A 14559-nucleotide genomic window follows, 5' to 3' on the forward strand; every position below is an offset into this window, starting at 1 on the left:
CAGCACTTACGCATTGACCATTAACTCCATCGAAAAGATCGCAGTTGGCCAAAGACCTCACAATAGCACCAGTCGGTTAGAATTTCGCGTAAACACTTGGGATGAGAGGTGTGTAGCGGCCCGCCGCGGTGGCTCAGTGGCTAAGGTGTTGTGCTACTCAGCCCAAGAATGCTGGTCCGATAGCCGCCATGTTGTCCGCTTTTCCGACGGAAAGCCAAAACATCCGTGTGTCAAGATTGTGGCACACATTACATGCCCCCATGAGGTTGAGATTAATCCGGAGTTCTCCACTACGGTGCACCTCACAGCCCAGGCGTGGCTTCGGTGCACTAAACCCCACAACCAATCAGATGTACAGAGCCCCTTTACTGGCACTATCAAAAAAGGAACTCTATTATCTGGAGAAATGCGCATACTAATGCGGTGTGGTCAGAAGCATGTGTTTCTTTGCTGTAACGATTTCACAATTATCATCTTGTTTAGTAATAACCAGCTGATGTTGAGCGCCTGTCCCATCTACACTCTTCTCCTGTGCCCCTGACTGCTGTCAACTAGGAAGTACTGTATTTTCACACATAAAACCCGCACCAAAAATGTGAAAATTTCAGCGGCTAAGTAGGGGTGCGGATAATACTTGGGGTTTGTCCTTTACTGCAGCTTCACGGCAATGCGCATTGTGCCATGAAGCTCCTACGCAGTAACACTAAGCCTTCCATAGCTCTAGCGAGAGCAGGGAACTGTGACTTTCGCCGTGCAGTCAATGTATTGTACTTGCTAAATATACGCTTTTTCTGTCGACATGGTATGTCATGTGTTGCTTGAGCAGTAGGTTTGCTGCAGCCTTTCTTGCATCGAATCTGTGGGCAATACACGAGGGTTTTATTTTCTTTTCCGTCTGGCTGAAAGTGGGGGTGTGCATTATAGACAGGGGCAGGTTATACGCGTGAAAATACGGTATGCATCAGTTACCCCAGTATTAACTTGCCCAACTCTCCGTTGAAATTAACAGGACGTAGAGATTGTACGACTTTGCACCATTCCTCAGTGGAGACCGAATTCCAAAACGGGTGCTTTTTTTTTTTTTCCCTCGCCAAACTGTGACAGTCAAACCAGTCGCAGAGACCAAGCAGCTATTGTAGTGTTGCATGCACTCAGCACTTTTAACACATAGATGGCATGACCTTCCTTGAAACTTTTTGTGAAAAAAAAAAGAAATTAAGGGTGCGCAGAAAAAAAAAGGGAATTTGTCAGGTCAATTCAGGAGGCTGTAGTACACAAGCTACCCCTTACAAATGCAGGTGCGTCAGCTTGTTAAGTTACACTAGACATCACTAGGCGGGATTGCTTGGAGGAACTGCAAGGCTAACCAGTTAATTGGCACACGTCCATGTAAATCTTCCCGCAAGAAAAACATGACACAGAAGGAATAAAGCTCTCTTCTGCGTCACGCCTTTGTGTTGGACAGTTTCCCGCAAAGAAGATTGTACACCCCATAACTCAAATTTGCGCCATCTGGCCTGCACAAGTGAAGGACAAAGGATTTTTTTTCCCCCATTAAAATTTAGGTCCGCCTCGGCCCAAACACAACTTAAGCATAACACTCTTCATTTATGTTTTGTTGAGACTGTTTTAAGCAGCCCACACACACAAGCCACCCCACTCCCCCGCTCCGAATTTGCGGAAACAAGGCTCATTATTAAATTTAAAGGTGTGACGAAGACACAACAGAACCTTGTTGGATTTGAAAGAACTAGACTTTGGTAACTCCCTCAACTCAGTTTCAGGCTTGAAAGAAACTCTTGAAAAGCCACTACAGCTGCATAGCTCTGCATTTTGGCAGTGGCTTTGGTCAGTAGCCACCAATCACGCGAGCAAGTCTTCGTGACATTGTAAGGACCTGGCCAAAATTTGTCTAACGACATGCCAGTGGTTCATCTGTTTTCCTGAATACAGTCCAGTCACAACAATATTCAAGTGCCAAGAAAGTTCGATCACTATACAGTCTAGTCAACTTATAGCAATATCCAAGTGCCAAGGAAATCCCATCGTTATAACCAATAATTGCTATAAGCGGGTAGCGAAATAAAAAGACGGAACAGAGCTCAAAACCTTTTATTCGCATGCCAGCAAAGTTGTACTACTACTAATTTGCGGAAAAGAAGCCACAGTCGATCACCTTTGTTTGCTGCGTGTGAAGCTAGCGGGAATAATTTACAAGACCATCTATAGGTGCTTCACCTAGCTGAGGAAAATGTCCTTAGTCGAAACAAAGTCCCCGATGGACTGTGTCACACATTGTGCCTCCTACGAAGACACTACCTGAATAGGCTGCGCAACTGCGTCGTTAGAGTCCTCACTGTTACACTTTCGGTGCACAATATCACCGGATTCAATCGTTATATCCGATATCGTGGCACTGGAGCATTGTAATAAGCGGCTTATTTTACCATAGAAAGAATACAAAAGTTGACGGTGCCATAGCTGTTCATCGTTATATCCGAAATATTGTTATAAACGGTACCGTTATAAGTGAACTCGACTGTAATCGGCAATTGTTATAGGTGGTTTGCGAAGAAAAAAAAAAGACAAAACAGAGCTCAAAAAAATTTTACAGTAGAATCTCGATGATACGAATCTCGCGGGACCGCGAAAAATAATCGTATCATCCGAAATTTGTATGAACCAACACAGAGCAAAAAACTGAGCACTAAAAAAAAGTTCGTTTATTTCTTTTTTTACTTTCGCGTGAAGAAATTTTGCTGCTTTTTTTAAACTCCATGTCGCCGACCATTCCTTTCTGGAGCGTGTAAAACTTTGCACTTGTCTCCCAACTCGCGGTGGCCAAGCTCACTATACACCGCAACAGTCAAGGCATGAACCGCATGGAGCATTTCTGCATGCGATTCGGGCGCGTTGACGATTTCGCACCTGCGGCAGCTGCCACCTCGGTCGGAAAATGAAGCTCGACGCAGTTGAAGGAGCCTGATGACTAGTGCCGATGGGGCGGCGCGTGCCTTGTGGCGGCACTTTCAAAGCGCTCGAGACAGCCAGCTGGCTCCACCGGAGATGTTTAGGCTTACCACCCCGTCAGATATTTCACGGGCGCTTTCACTAGGCGCAGATGACGTTTTGTAGTACCGTTTTAGCCCACATTATCAGTATCTTTACCGCACAAGCAACTTTGTGTGAGCGTTGAGCAGCATTTTAAAAAGTAGTTAGAAGCGGTCGCTCGAGCGCCCCGCACCACTTCGCGGCCGGAGCCGCCGCCATGTTCTTCCCCGCCGGCCAGCCGCGCAGCGTGCGGGTGGTTTCGCGGCGGCGTCAGCGCGCTTGTGGAGTTCGCAGCCATTCCTGGAGAAACAGTGACAAAGAGGAGAGAGATAGCCCGTACGTCGCCGTCGCTGCTCGCTCAACTGGCCCAGCAGTCGGGTGCCTCGCCGGCTCATTCGTATCATCCGCCAGGCAGCGCAAGTCCGTTTGTAACAGCCGAAATTTTTCCCATTGCAACCAATGCAATTTTGTCAGGACTTCTCAGAAATTGATATCATCCCAAAATTCGTATTACCCAGAATCGTATCATCGAGACTCCACTGTAGTCACGTGCAAGCAAGGTTGTCCTGCTACTAATTTGCAGAAAAGATATCATAGTCGGTCAGCTTCACTTGCTTCACGCGAAGCAGCTGGTGTACACCCTTTTCAAGAGCATCTATTGGTGCTTCCCCTAGCTACACTGTAACCTAGCTGAGAGAAAGGTCCTTGGCGGAAACATCGGGACTTCTATGAAGACACTACCCGAGTGGGCTGCGCAACCGCGTCGTCAGCGTCATCACTGTCACTGCTGTCCCCAGCATGCATCCGCACATTGACCGCCTCTTCAGTGACGCATTCGGACGTTTCCAAAACATTGGGCCTGACGTCCCCTCTGCGGAAAAACAGAGGCAGTTCGAGGGGCACCCAGTCAAAATCAAAGCAGTGCACACGTGACACAATATGCGAATGCATGAGGCAAGCGAGCTCTCGAGCGGGCGCGTGGACGATGCTAAAGCGGTGGCAAAGGGAGGGGGGGGGGGGTTTCACGCTCCCTTCCTCCTTTCACTTCCTCGTAAGCGGCACAGTTTACTCATTTTCTGAGAGGATGCGAGGTGCATTGCGGCTCGCGGTGTGTGCTGTCGGCGTGGACAGCCAGTGGCAGCTCGAATTTTCAGTGCGCACTGTAACTGGATTCAATCATTATATCCAATACCACTACACTGGAGCATTGTAATAAGCATTTTATTTTACCATAGGACGAATATCAAAGTGAACGGTGACGTAGTTGTTCATCGTTACATCCGACATATTGTTATGAATAGTATCATTATAAGTGGGCTTGACTGTATCTAGCTTAGTTGATGGAAGTTTGGTTGGAACCAGTATCACGTTTAAAGCGCGGACAGACAATACACAAGAAGAGGACAACACGAGCGCTTGTGTATCGTCTGTCCGCGCTTTAAACATGAATTAGATACAACTAGCTCAACTTTCCGTTCTACTGAACCAGTATCGTTGTTATGAGGTTTTTTTCAATAAAACAAATTTGGAAATAGTCTTCATGACCCCTTTAAAGTCGGCCAGTGAACGTCAGACGCGGTCTGAGCCTAAATGTTGGCCTGAGCTGCCACACTGTGCGAGCTCCTCACTGTTCTAGTAATCGGAACGTGCCATTCCAATCTCCTAACAGTGGGATGAACCTCCTCTGCCTTTTGAGATGATGCCTCTCCCCTTTCCCTCCGGACACACACACACACAAAAGGAAAGGTCACCCAAAAAGCCACCCCAACAATTTCAGGAAAGCTTGCACTAACACGCAAGACTTCAATGGCGAACCTGTCGTAAATGATCACTGACGAACAACACACAGTGGAGTTTTAGTATCATTGCGGTGCCGTGGTTTATGTCGGCAGCATGGCATCTCAATGACCTTATGTTGGGCAAGGCCACAGTGAGGTCGTCGTTTTGGTCGACGTTTTCGTGCGCCACTCTGCAAGCGGCACTTATCGCCTCTGGCGGATGCTTTGCACACCGAGCCTCAACAAGCGCAGCCTCTTCTTAGGTCATACAAACTATCCGCGGCTGGGCCGTGTGGACTCAATGACCACCTACAGCAGCTTCAACATTCAAGTTGTGGCTCTTCTAGGGTGGAGAACGCAAGTGAACGACGACACGAGGACGAAGGGACGAGGGCCGTACACTATGACGTGTCTTCCTCGTTCGAAGCAAGTGTTGCGACGATGCAGCGAACGCTGGAGTTCTTTTTTTTTTGGCCAATATTGGCCAACCTCCCTAAGGGCATCCTTAGCTTGACAAACGTGCGCTCAAAGCATTTCCTTGGTATTTTTAACTGCGGACACCATACACCAACGATTTGCTCAAGAGCTTCGCTGTTCAAAGTAAGAAGGCCACCCTGGTGGGTGGGTAGGGGGGGTGGGGGGGGTGTTACCTGCAGCAGGTCGAACTGCACGCGTCCCTCGATGGTGACGACCTTGTTCTCGCGGCGGCCCATCTGCTTGGACTGCATGACGGCGTCCTTGAGCAGAGTGCGGCAGTTTCGGATGCGGCCCAGGAAAGGGAAGGTGTCCACTCGCAGAGCCTTGGAGCGGTTCATCAGGTACGGGAAGTCGAAGTTCTGGATGTTGTAGCCCGTGATCACGTCGGGGTCCACCTCGCGCACAAAGTCTGCCCACTTCTGCAGAAGGAAACAGAAGGAGAGGAAACAAACAACAGGGACTGAGCCTGGTGGACAGGTCACCGCTCACACACTATCCCATTAGTTTGAATTCGAGGCAAGGTCGCAAAGTACAGCCCTTCCTCTGATTTGACGAAAACCGCTTCGATGCTTGCTTTAACAAAGGTATTCAGAGCAATTGTAAAAAGGCAACGACGAACCTGGCATGAACGGATCAGATGCAGGGAACAAAAGGACGCATGCTATCATCATTAGTGCTTTTGGAACGAGTCTTGCCACTGATGATGCAATAAAGTAGCCCTCTTTCTACCTTGCCCGCTCCTCTGTTTTCAACGGTAGGGAAACGTAGGGTGAAAGCCGGGCTATCGTTTCGCATCGACACGCAACTATACGGAGACGGTGAGCTTTTGGAGCGTTAAAGCACCAAGGTAAGCATCGATGCATCAGAAGTTGATAGCTAGTGATTGCAGGAATGGCTTCAAACAACGATATACGATTATGCAGTTAGCTTTTGCACTTTTTTCAAGTTGGCAATTGAAATAAATTTTCCGCGTGGTTCTTTTGTCTTGTGTTAGTGGGCAATCTTTTTCTTTCTCTTGGGTCCATCAACTTCCCCTCGCCTTATAATGGAATAAATGCAGTGCAGTCGAACCCCACAATAACAAATCCGCCGGAAAAAGCCAAAGCATTCACTTCTGTGAGAATTTCATTAGCATGGGAATGAAACCTAAATGACAGGAAAATCGCCTGCAAACCGAAAATTTATTTCCAAGAGTTGGCTATGCTATTTTGCGAGCCTTACCCTGCAGTAACTTCACAGCTCAGCTCTCACACTACCAGAAGTGCTTCATATATGGTCGTGTACGCCCAAGAACGACCAAATCGTGTCAAACGCATCCTTCTGTGCCCGTTTTTCGCCCTGGTTCTTGGCGCTGAGTATGTCCAAGCATGCAAGTGAAGTCCAGCTTCTTTCGTTGACCAACTTTGCAGAGAGTGGCACCTCGTTGTTCCGATGCTGTTCACAAAACCAAGTGAGCACTGCTTTGTTGACGTCCAGAAAGGCCACAGCCGACACTGCTTTGTTTTGCACACGTGCACTGTTACAGAGTATGATCCTTGCTTTTCAAAATGGTACAGTGAGCTCGAGGCAGTTCCAAACTCATCGGCACTACCCTCCCCACATTCGTTGTGTGTGCGGCAATCGGCAGGTTTGCTCTCAATCAAAAGCGGACGTTTTTGCCAAGATCAGTGGTGCCACTGATGAACGGTGATTTGGAGCAATTTTTGTATCAGCAAATTATTAATTTTGGAGCAATTTGGAGCACCAAAATGCCAGTTTTGGAGCACATTGGAGCAAATAAACATCAACTGCTAGATATGTCCAAAGCAACTCTCAACACTAAACATTTACCAGTATCGTCCAGTAATTGATGTAGAGGTCGCCATGGAATGGGCTTCAAGATGCTTTTCACACGTGCGATCAAAAATGGATGGCACAGCTGAAGAATAATGGCCTTCTTGTCCTTACTAGGGAAGACTTTTTCAAGGAGTCACCTAAAACGCTCCATAGCTGGCAGGCTCGAACATGCATTAAAAATAGCTTTCACAGACAGCTCACCCAATAGCCCAAGAATAGCCAAATAGCCAATAAAAATTCCACCAACCACAAAAAAGTAGCCATATTTGGCTATTTATAGCCCCAACCTGGCATCCCTGGGGCAATGGGATTTTTTTCCCACTTATTTCGAAACAGTCGCTAGAAGTAGCCAGAAGTTTGATGCAATTAAATCCCCTAAGTATCCACGCATTAGCAAAAAATGCCACAAAACATAATTTGCAAGGTATTTTGCTCCTTTCTGGTGCGAATAAAAGGCAAAAAGGCAAGCTGGAAATGCGCACGAAAAATGCGCATGGAGCATTTTTGCATGCGATTCGTGCGCGTCGGCGTTGCGCGTGCAATTTTTTCACGCCCGCGTCGACGATTCCACGCACGCGGCAGCTTCTGCCTCGCTCAGAAAATGACGCGCGTCGCGCGCGGCAGTCGGAGGAGCCTGGCGACTTGCGCCAATGGGGAGGCGCGCGCCTCATGGCGGCGGTTTTGAAGCGCTCGAGACAGCCCGGTCACGGCCGGTTGGCTCCGTCCGAGGGGGTTTAGGCTCATCACCCTGGCAGGTATTGCATGGACGCTTTCACTGGCGACGCGGATGATGTTTTATAATGACGATTTTGCCCACATTATAAGCTCATTTACCACACAAGCAACTTCGTGTGTGCATTGAGCGGTATTTTAGAGAGTGCTTAAAAGTGGTCGCTCGAGCTCCCCACACCACTTCGCGGCCGAAGCCGCCACCATGTTGCCGCGCCGCTAGCAGCGTGCAGGTGGTTACGCGACAGCGGCAGCGCGCCTGTGGCGTGCGCGGCGCATTTTCGCAAGCAGAAAACGCTCCACGAGGTTCATGCTTTAGAGACTGGTCATTTTTCACGGCCCGTTTCACTTGCGATGGTCCACTCCGCGAGCCCAACAATCGAAGCGGGAGCTTGCAGCCAAGCGCGTCATGCATGCCGCGAAACGGCGCTCCCGCTGGCTCTCGGGGCGGAGAGAGCCGGCAATAAACGCCACCTAAAACCACCTATTGTTCATAGCAGGAACCATTGGAAACTACAGCAAGAAGGAAAGTTTTGAACCGCGGTACGCCAGCGCTACAGTTGCTAGACGAAAACACTGTATCGGCGGTACAGTGACGGCGCCAACCAAACTCACCGCGGCAAAGCCATGCAAATACGATGACGGGTGCTAGGGAGTTCAAGTTATCACGCCGAATCAGTTACACGTGTCTAGAGACCACTGAAGTAGTGCTTGTAACAGGCTGCACGCGATTTGTGCGACACAAATTTTGGCGCACTTGCTTGCAAAATCGTGGTTTTTTTATCAGGATGGCGCAGGATACCTCATTTGGCACAGGAGTGGCAGCACTGCAAGATAAAGCAGCGATCATTGCCTCAGTCAGCGGCCCAAGTGGAGCTTGTGTGCAGCTCACTCTCTACCATTTTGAAAAGCAAGGTCGTAACCCTTTAATGGTGCCCGTGTGCAAAGAAAAACAGTGACGGCTGCCGCCTTTCCAGACATCAACAAACCGGCCATCAAAGATGTCAACAAAGTGCTCACTTCTTTTTTGTGAACGGCTTTAAAACAACGAGGTGCCACTGTCTGGCAAAATTCGTCAACAGAAAAAGCTGGACTTCGTTTGCATGCTCGGTGCCCGGGCCAAGGAGAAAAACATACCCGCGGGATGTTTTGGAGGTGGTTAGCACGATCCAGTCGTTCTTGGGCGCGCACGACGATAAACAGCTATGAACCAATTCTTGTAGAGTGATATTGAGTAGTGAGGTTGCTGCAAGCAAGGTAAGGAAGCTAATACAACCAACTTTCGGAAATAAATATTCAGTTTGTGGACGACTCTCGTGTAGGTCATGTTTCAATCTCGCAGCAACGGAATTCTCGCAAAAGCAAATTTTTTGGCTTTGCTTGGCGGTTTCGTTGTTGCGGAATTCCACTGTACGTTGCCACAGGACACACCATCATAGTTGCCGGCATCTGTCCTCGCAGCCTACAAAAGGCTGGTAGAACTAAAAATTCCGCTTTCAAACATTCCGGGGCCCTATTAGGGAAACCATATCAGTTCAAGGTGCTTTAAGTGATGCCCTTTCATTTGGGATAGAGAAGTTGATCGTCTGACCCTCGACAGATTCGCCATCATCCCCAACAGCACTGCAAATGCGAGGGATGCTGAGAGAAGGATTCAGTGAATGAAGAAATGAATCAACAGAAGCAGACAAATGAAAGAACAAAAAGCAACAAACGCAGCAGGACGGAAGCAACCACATCCCCCACTTCCCGACTGGGTGGGTGCCTTGCCTTGAGCAGCTCCTGCTCCTTCTGGTAGCAGAGCACCTCACAGCCCGCGATGGGGGCGCACGTGTTGAGGGTGAACACGTTGCGGATGAAGGGGTCCCGCTCCCCCTGCCGCACCACCATGTTGGCAATCTGGATCACGCTGTCCTTGTCCGCCTCCGGAAACACCCCTGCAGAGGGAAGGGAGGGGGGGCATTATGGACAAGAGCCTTTCTCGGGTTCTCCAAAACACAAAAATCTCATCGGTCCATCTCTCCATCACTCAATTCAGCCAACAAGCCACAAAAAAATCCTCCAACACAAAATACAGTAGAACCCCGATAATACGACTTTCCTGGGAGAGTGAAAAAAACGCCATAAAATACAGACATCTTAAAATCGGAACAATTACACCTATAAATACAGTTTGGCGTGACAGATTTGCAAGAAATTTCGGTGTAAACTACTGACTAATGCTATGCAGGGCTGCGAAACCGAAATCACTAAAAACAGTAATAACGAAAAGATGCAGTGCTGGTGACAATCACACTGTACTAAAACAGACCTTGCACCACAGTCCACTGCCGCAATTTCTGCCAGCCAGAGCAGATTATGGCACACACGATCCCGACAAACCCATGTGGAAGCTTAAACCTGTTAACATAACGTCACTTGCCTGTTAACGAAACGCAAAGTGAGTGCAATCGAACGTCAAATTTTCAAAGACCCAAATTGCAAACGAAGATCAAACCCATGCAACGCTTTTTCGTGCACTAAGGGAACACATCTACGAACAATCGAAATGTACACCGATACATGGTTTATGAGATAAAGGCATACTCTCCATGATCGATGCGTGTATTGTCTTATCTAGAACCGTTCGTTTTTCCCGATTTCCAAGTAACCATTTTGACACAATACAGTGGAATCTCGATGATACGATTCTGGATGATACAAACTTCTGATAAGTTTCAGCGAAAATGCACTGCTTGCAATGGGAAAAATTTTGGCTGTTACGAAAGGACCTGCGCAGTCTGGCGGGTGCTACAAATGAGCCGGCGAGGTGCCCGACTGCCAAGTGAGCAAGCCACGGCGATGTACGGGCTCTCTCTCCCCTCTTTGTCACTCTTTCTCCTGGAATGGCCCGGCTGTTGTGTGAGCACGAGCAGCACACCTCGTCTACCACGGCCGTGCCGTTGAGAAGAAAACGCTGTGACGACCTTGGGCAGGCAGTGACATTTCTCTCTTGGTGGGGTCTCATTGGTCTTGTGTGGGGGACTGCACCCTACAGAACCTTTCGCTCCTTGCCGTTGCCGCCACCTGCTCAAGGTGGATGTTCAGTTGCTGAGACACGTGTGAGAAATACTGTTGCTGCAAACGGGCTTCTCCCAACCAAATCAACAAGACTGCCAGCTATGTCGCACAGAAGGAAAGCCCTTTCCTTCAAGGAGACTCAGCTGGACATTCTGAATAAAATCAACAGTGAACTGAAAAGGAAGCACAGCGACTTGGCAAAACAGCTCGGCCTGCAGCCGTCAACGTTGTGCACAATGATTCAGACTGATCTTGTCTACATATATTTCGTGTGCAGGTATTTTTAGATCTGTTTTTCGCTGCGCGGTTGGATCGAGCAACAGACAGGCAGAGAGCCCAAGATTTTCGCGTTTGTGTAGCCCAAGAAAGGCTGCCGTCTAACGGGACGTGATTTTGCAAAACGTGCAGCACTTTGGTGTGAATGTCAAGCAGGCCAAGACAGCCCAGCATGTCAAGCTTGAAGACATCCTCCTGACATGGTTCAAGGAAGTAACTGCGGCTGGAGTGAACATCGACGGAAAAGTTCTCCGGAATAAACCCGACGACGTCGCCTTTTCCCTTGTAATTAAAAACTTTAAGGCCTCTGGTGGGTGGGTTCACCATTCCAAGCAGCCGCATGGTCTTGTATACAAAACTGTGTGCGGCAATGGAAAGAAGGTGTGTGACTCAGTGGTGAGCGACTGGATGACTGACTCTCGGCCGGCACTTCTATCAGAGTACGAAGCACAGGATGTATTTAATGCGGACAAAGCGGGGGCTTTCTTTAAATTTACAACCAAACAAAGCTTGCACCTAAGAGGTGAAGCTTCTAAAGGTGGACAAAACAGCAGCAAAGAGTAACTGTGCTCTTCTGCTGTAATGCCAACAAGTCGGAGAAGCTGAAGCTAAGGTCATTCTGAGGTCGCAAAAGCTGAGGTGCTTTAAAAACGTAAACAGTTTGCCTTGCCTGTACAAGGCAAACAAGAAAGCAAGGATGACCGCCCAATTGTTCAGGGAATTCCTGACACAGTTCGATCGCAAGATGCAAGTAAACATAGAAAGGTTTAGCTTTTCATTAACCAGTGCTTGGCTTACCCGAAAGAGGTAGTTCTGCCTTATGTGAAAGTAGTTTTTTTAGCGGTCAACACTGCCAGCCACTTGTAGCCACTTGGTGCCGGAATTACTGTAAACATAAAGCACCACTTCAAAGGCGAAAAATCAGTCACAAGGACGAAGACCTCCAGGTCAGTCTGCTGAACACTGCACATCCTCGCCATGCCGTGGAACCGAGCTACTGCGGACACGATGTCCAACTGCTTCCGCAAGTGCGGGTTTTTCAGCCCCACTATGACAGCGTCTCCACAGTTTGAAGAGCCGCTGCCTATTGAAGAGTGGGAACAGCTGGGCGTGCAATGCTCGGCGCACGATTTCAACATTGTCGACGATGATCTCGGCACTTGCGGTGTCCGGACAATTGCGGACATCGTCGAAGAGATGGAAGAGCCGGAGCAGCAGTCGGACAGTGACGGCAAGGACTGAGGCGGAAGTGAACTAGCACCATTGACACGCGAAACCCTGCATGCCCTTGACGTGTTGCTGCTTGCAGTGAGCTTGTGAACTGTGAGGAGACGAGTGCCAAATTTTACGCGCTCCAGAAAGGACTGCTTGGTGACATGGAGCTTAAAAAAAGCAGAAAAACATCATGGATTTCTTCACGCAAAAGTAAGAAAAGAAATAAACGAAAATTTTTGTTTAGTGCTCAATTTTTTGTTTGGTCTGTGTTGGTTCATACGAATTTCGGATGATACGAATATTTTTCGTCGTCCCACGAGATTTGTACCATCGAGAGTCCACTGTGGAAGCTCTGTTTCACACCGCACAGTGTGAAACAGAGTGGACTTTTCAGGGCTTTTTAATTTAATCAGGGCTTTTCGATCAACCAACCAGTCTATGGGGAAATGTGTTAGTTTTTTGGCAGGACGCCATCAGTCCCACTAAAAAAGCTTTCGCTTTAGAAAGATACCAACTCAAGGCAGAGGTTGGAGCTCAAGCTACAAGAACAGCCTCACACCCATTGTGAGGGCTCAATGGCTAAGGCGTTGTTGTGCGACTGAGCCCAGAGTTTGATCTGAGCGGCCGTGAATGTTTATCAGACAGAGGGGAAAAGTGAAAATGCCCACGTGCCAAAATTTGAGCACATGTTAACTCTTTCGTGACAACGGAGAAAATGGCCGATTTTGAGTGCTTCCAGAAATTTCTTTTTTCTCTTCAGCTACTGGACACATTTAGCATTGCTATTCATGAAATTGTAGCATGTAGATTTCTCTTTGCAACACATAACAGCAGTCTTGCGAAAGGTGTACTTTTGAAAGGTGTGGAGATGTTTTTGATACACAGAGCTATCAAGAGTTTTGCAACTCATGTGTATAGAATAACCCTGCATCAAATGTTCACCGTCTTCCATAGAACGAACAGCTGGGCCAGTTGGTTCTTGTACACATCGTTAAACAGTGCCAAACCTATTGCTATCCTATCGAAGGCGATAACATAGCTTGTTGGGTTTGCTTGTGCATGTGCATCATACCTTCTTTATATTGCACCGCAATATCGAGGTGACGCCCTCGACATGTTTCTTGTGGTAGTGTATACAGTAAAACCTTGGTGTAATGAACTTCAATGGAACAAAACCCCGATGTAATGAACCACGTAATATTTTGAACTTTTAAATTGTACGCCCACCATGTATTTTCACCCTCCGTGCAACAAAAGCCCGTTTACCGAAATATCAATGCAACAATGTTTCATGGACGGCTACGCGCGAAATTTTGGTTGTAGAAGTTGAAGTAGCCCGCGCAGACAATTAAGCTCCACCATAAACAAAAACAGTGCACCAGCCTTGTATGCGCACCACATTTTTGCTTGCAGAAACCGCTTCACACGGTTAACACTTCATGTAACCGCGAATTTCAATGTAGCGAAATTTCAGTGTCACGAATTAGATAACAAATTTTACCGACTTCATTACATCCAGGTTTGACTGTATTTGTGCTTACGCCTGATAAAAATCAGTCCTGAGTGAGCACCGTCGTGTAGTTAAACCTCGATGTAACAAAGTCGGTAAAATTCGCAATTTACTTCGTTACATTGAAATTCGCAGTTTTAATGAAGTGTCCGTTAAGCATTTCCTGCAAAAGAAAACGTGGCGTGCATGCACGGCTGGCGCACTCTTTCTGTTTTTATTGGAGCTTAATCGTCTACGCGGGCATCAGAGTGAACCGCATGGAGCGTTTTCTCCCCGCAAAAGCGCACCCCGCAAGCCACAGGCGCGCTGACGCAGCCGCGGAGACAACCCGCGCGATGTGAGTAGCTCCAGCGACCGCTTCCGCTCGCTGAAACGGAACTCGAGGGGCAAACGAGAGGGGCATGCGAGAAAAAAAGCGGATAACGTGGGCGAAATTTTCACTGTAAAGCGTCATACGCGCCGCTTACGAAAGCGCCCATCAAATATCCTCGGCATGCCCGAGCGTTTCGAAGCTCCCGCCGTAGGGTGCGCGCCTCCCCATTGGCGAAACTGGTCAGGCTCCTCCCACTGCCGCGTGCAGCGCGAGTCACTTCCTGGCGCAGAAGCCGCCGCCGGCGCGCAAACGCG

General features: G+C 48.3%; 1 protein-coding gene across 1 annotated transcript in view; it reads right to left on the reverse strand.

The window, feature by feature from the left end:
• Window positions 1-14559, reverse strand: part of Pold1 (DNA polymerase delta 1, catalytic subunit) — a 94525-nt gene that overhangs the window by 55454 nt on the left and 24512 nt on the right. The window contains exons 7-8 of the mRNA XM_077689335.1: window positions 9642-9808; window positions 5480-5725 (exon numbers count right to left, since the gene is read on the reverse strand). Of these exons, the coding sequence (XP_077545461.1) occupies window positions 5480-5725; window positions 9642-9808 (413 nt within the window). The remainder of the gene's footprint in view (window positions 1-5479; window positions 5726-9641; window positions 9809-14559) is intronic.

The sequence above is a fragment of the Haemaphysalis longicornis genome, unplaced genomic scaffold, assembly GCF_048455015.1.
Source record: "Haemaphysalis longicornis isolate Haplotype H1 unplaced genomic scaffold, Haemaphysalis longicornis Haplotype H1 scaffold_10, whole genome shotgun sequence".
Lineage (NCBI taxonomy): Eukaryota > Metazoa > Arthropoda > Arachnida > Ixodida > Ixodidae > Haemaphysalis > Haemaphysalis longicornis.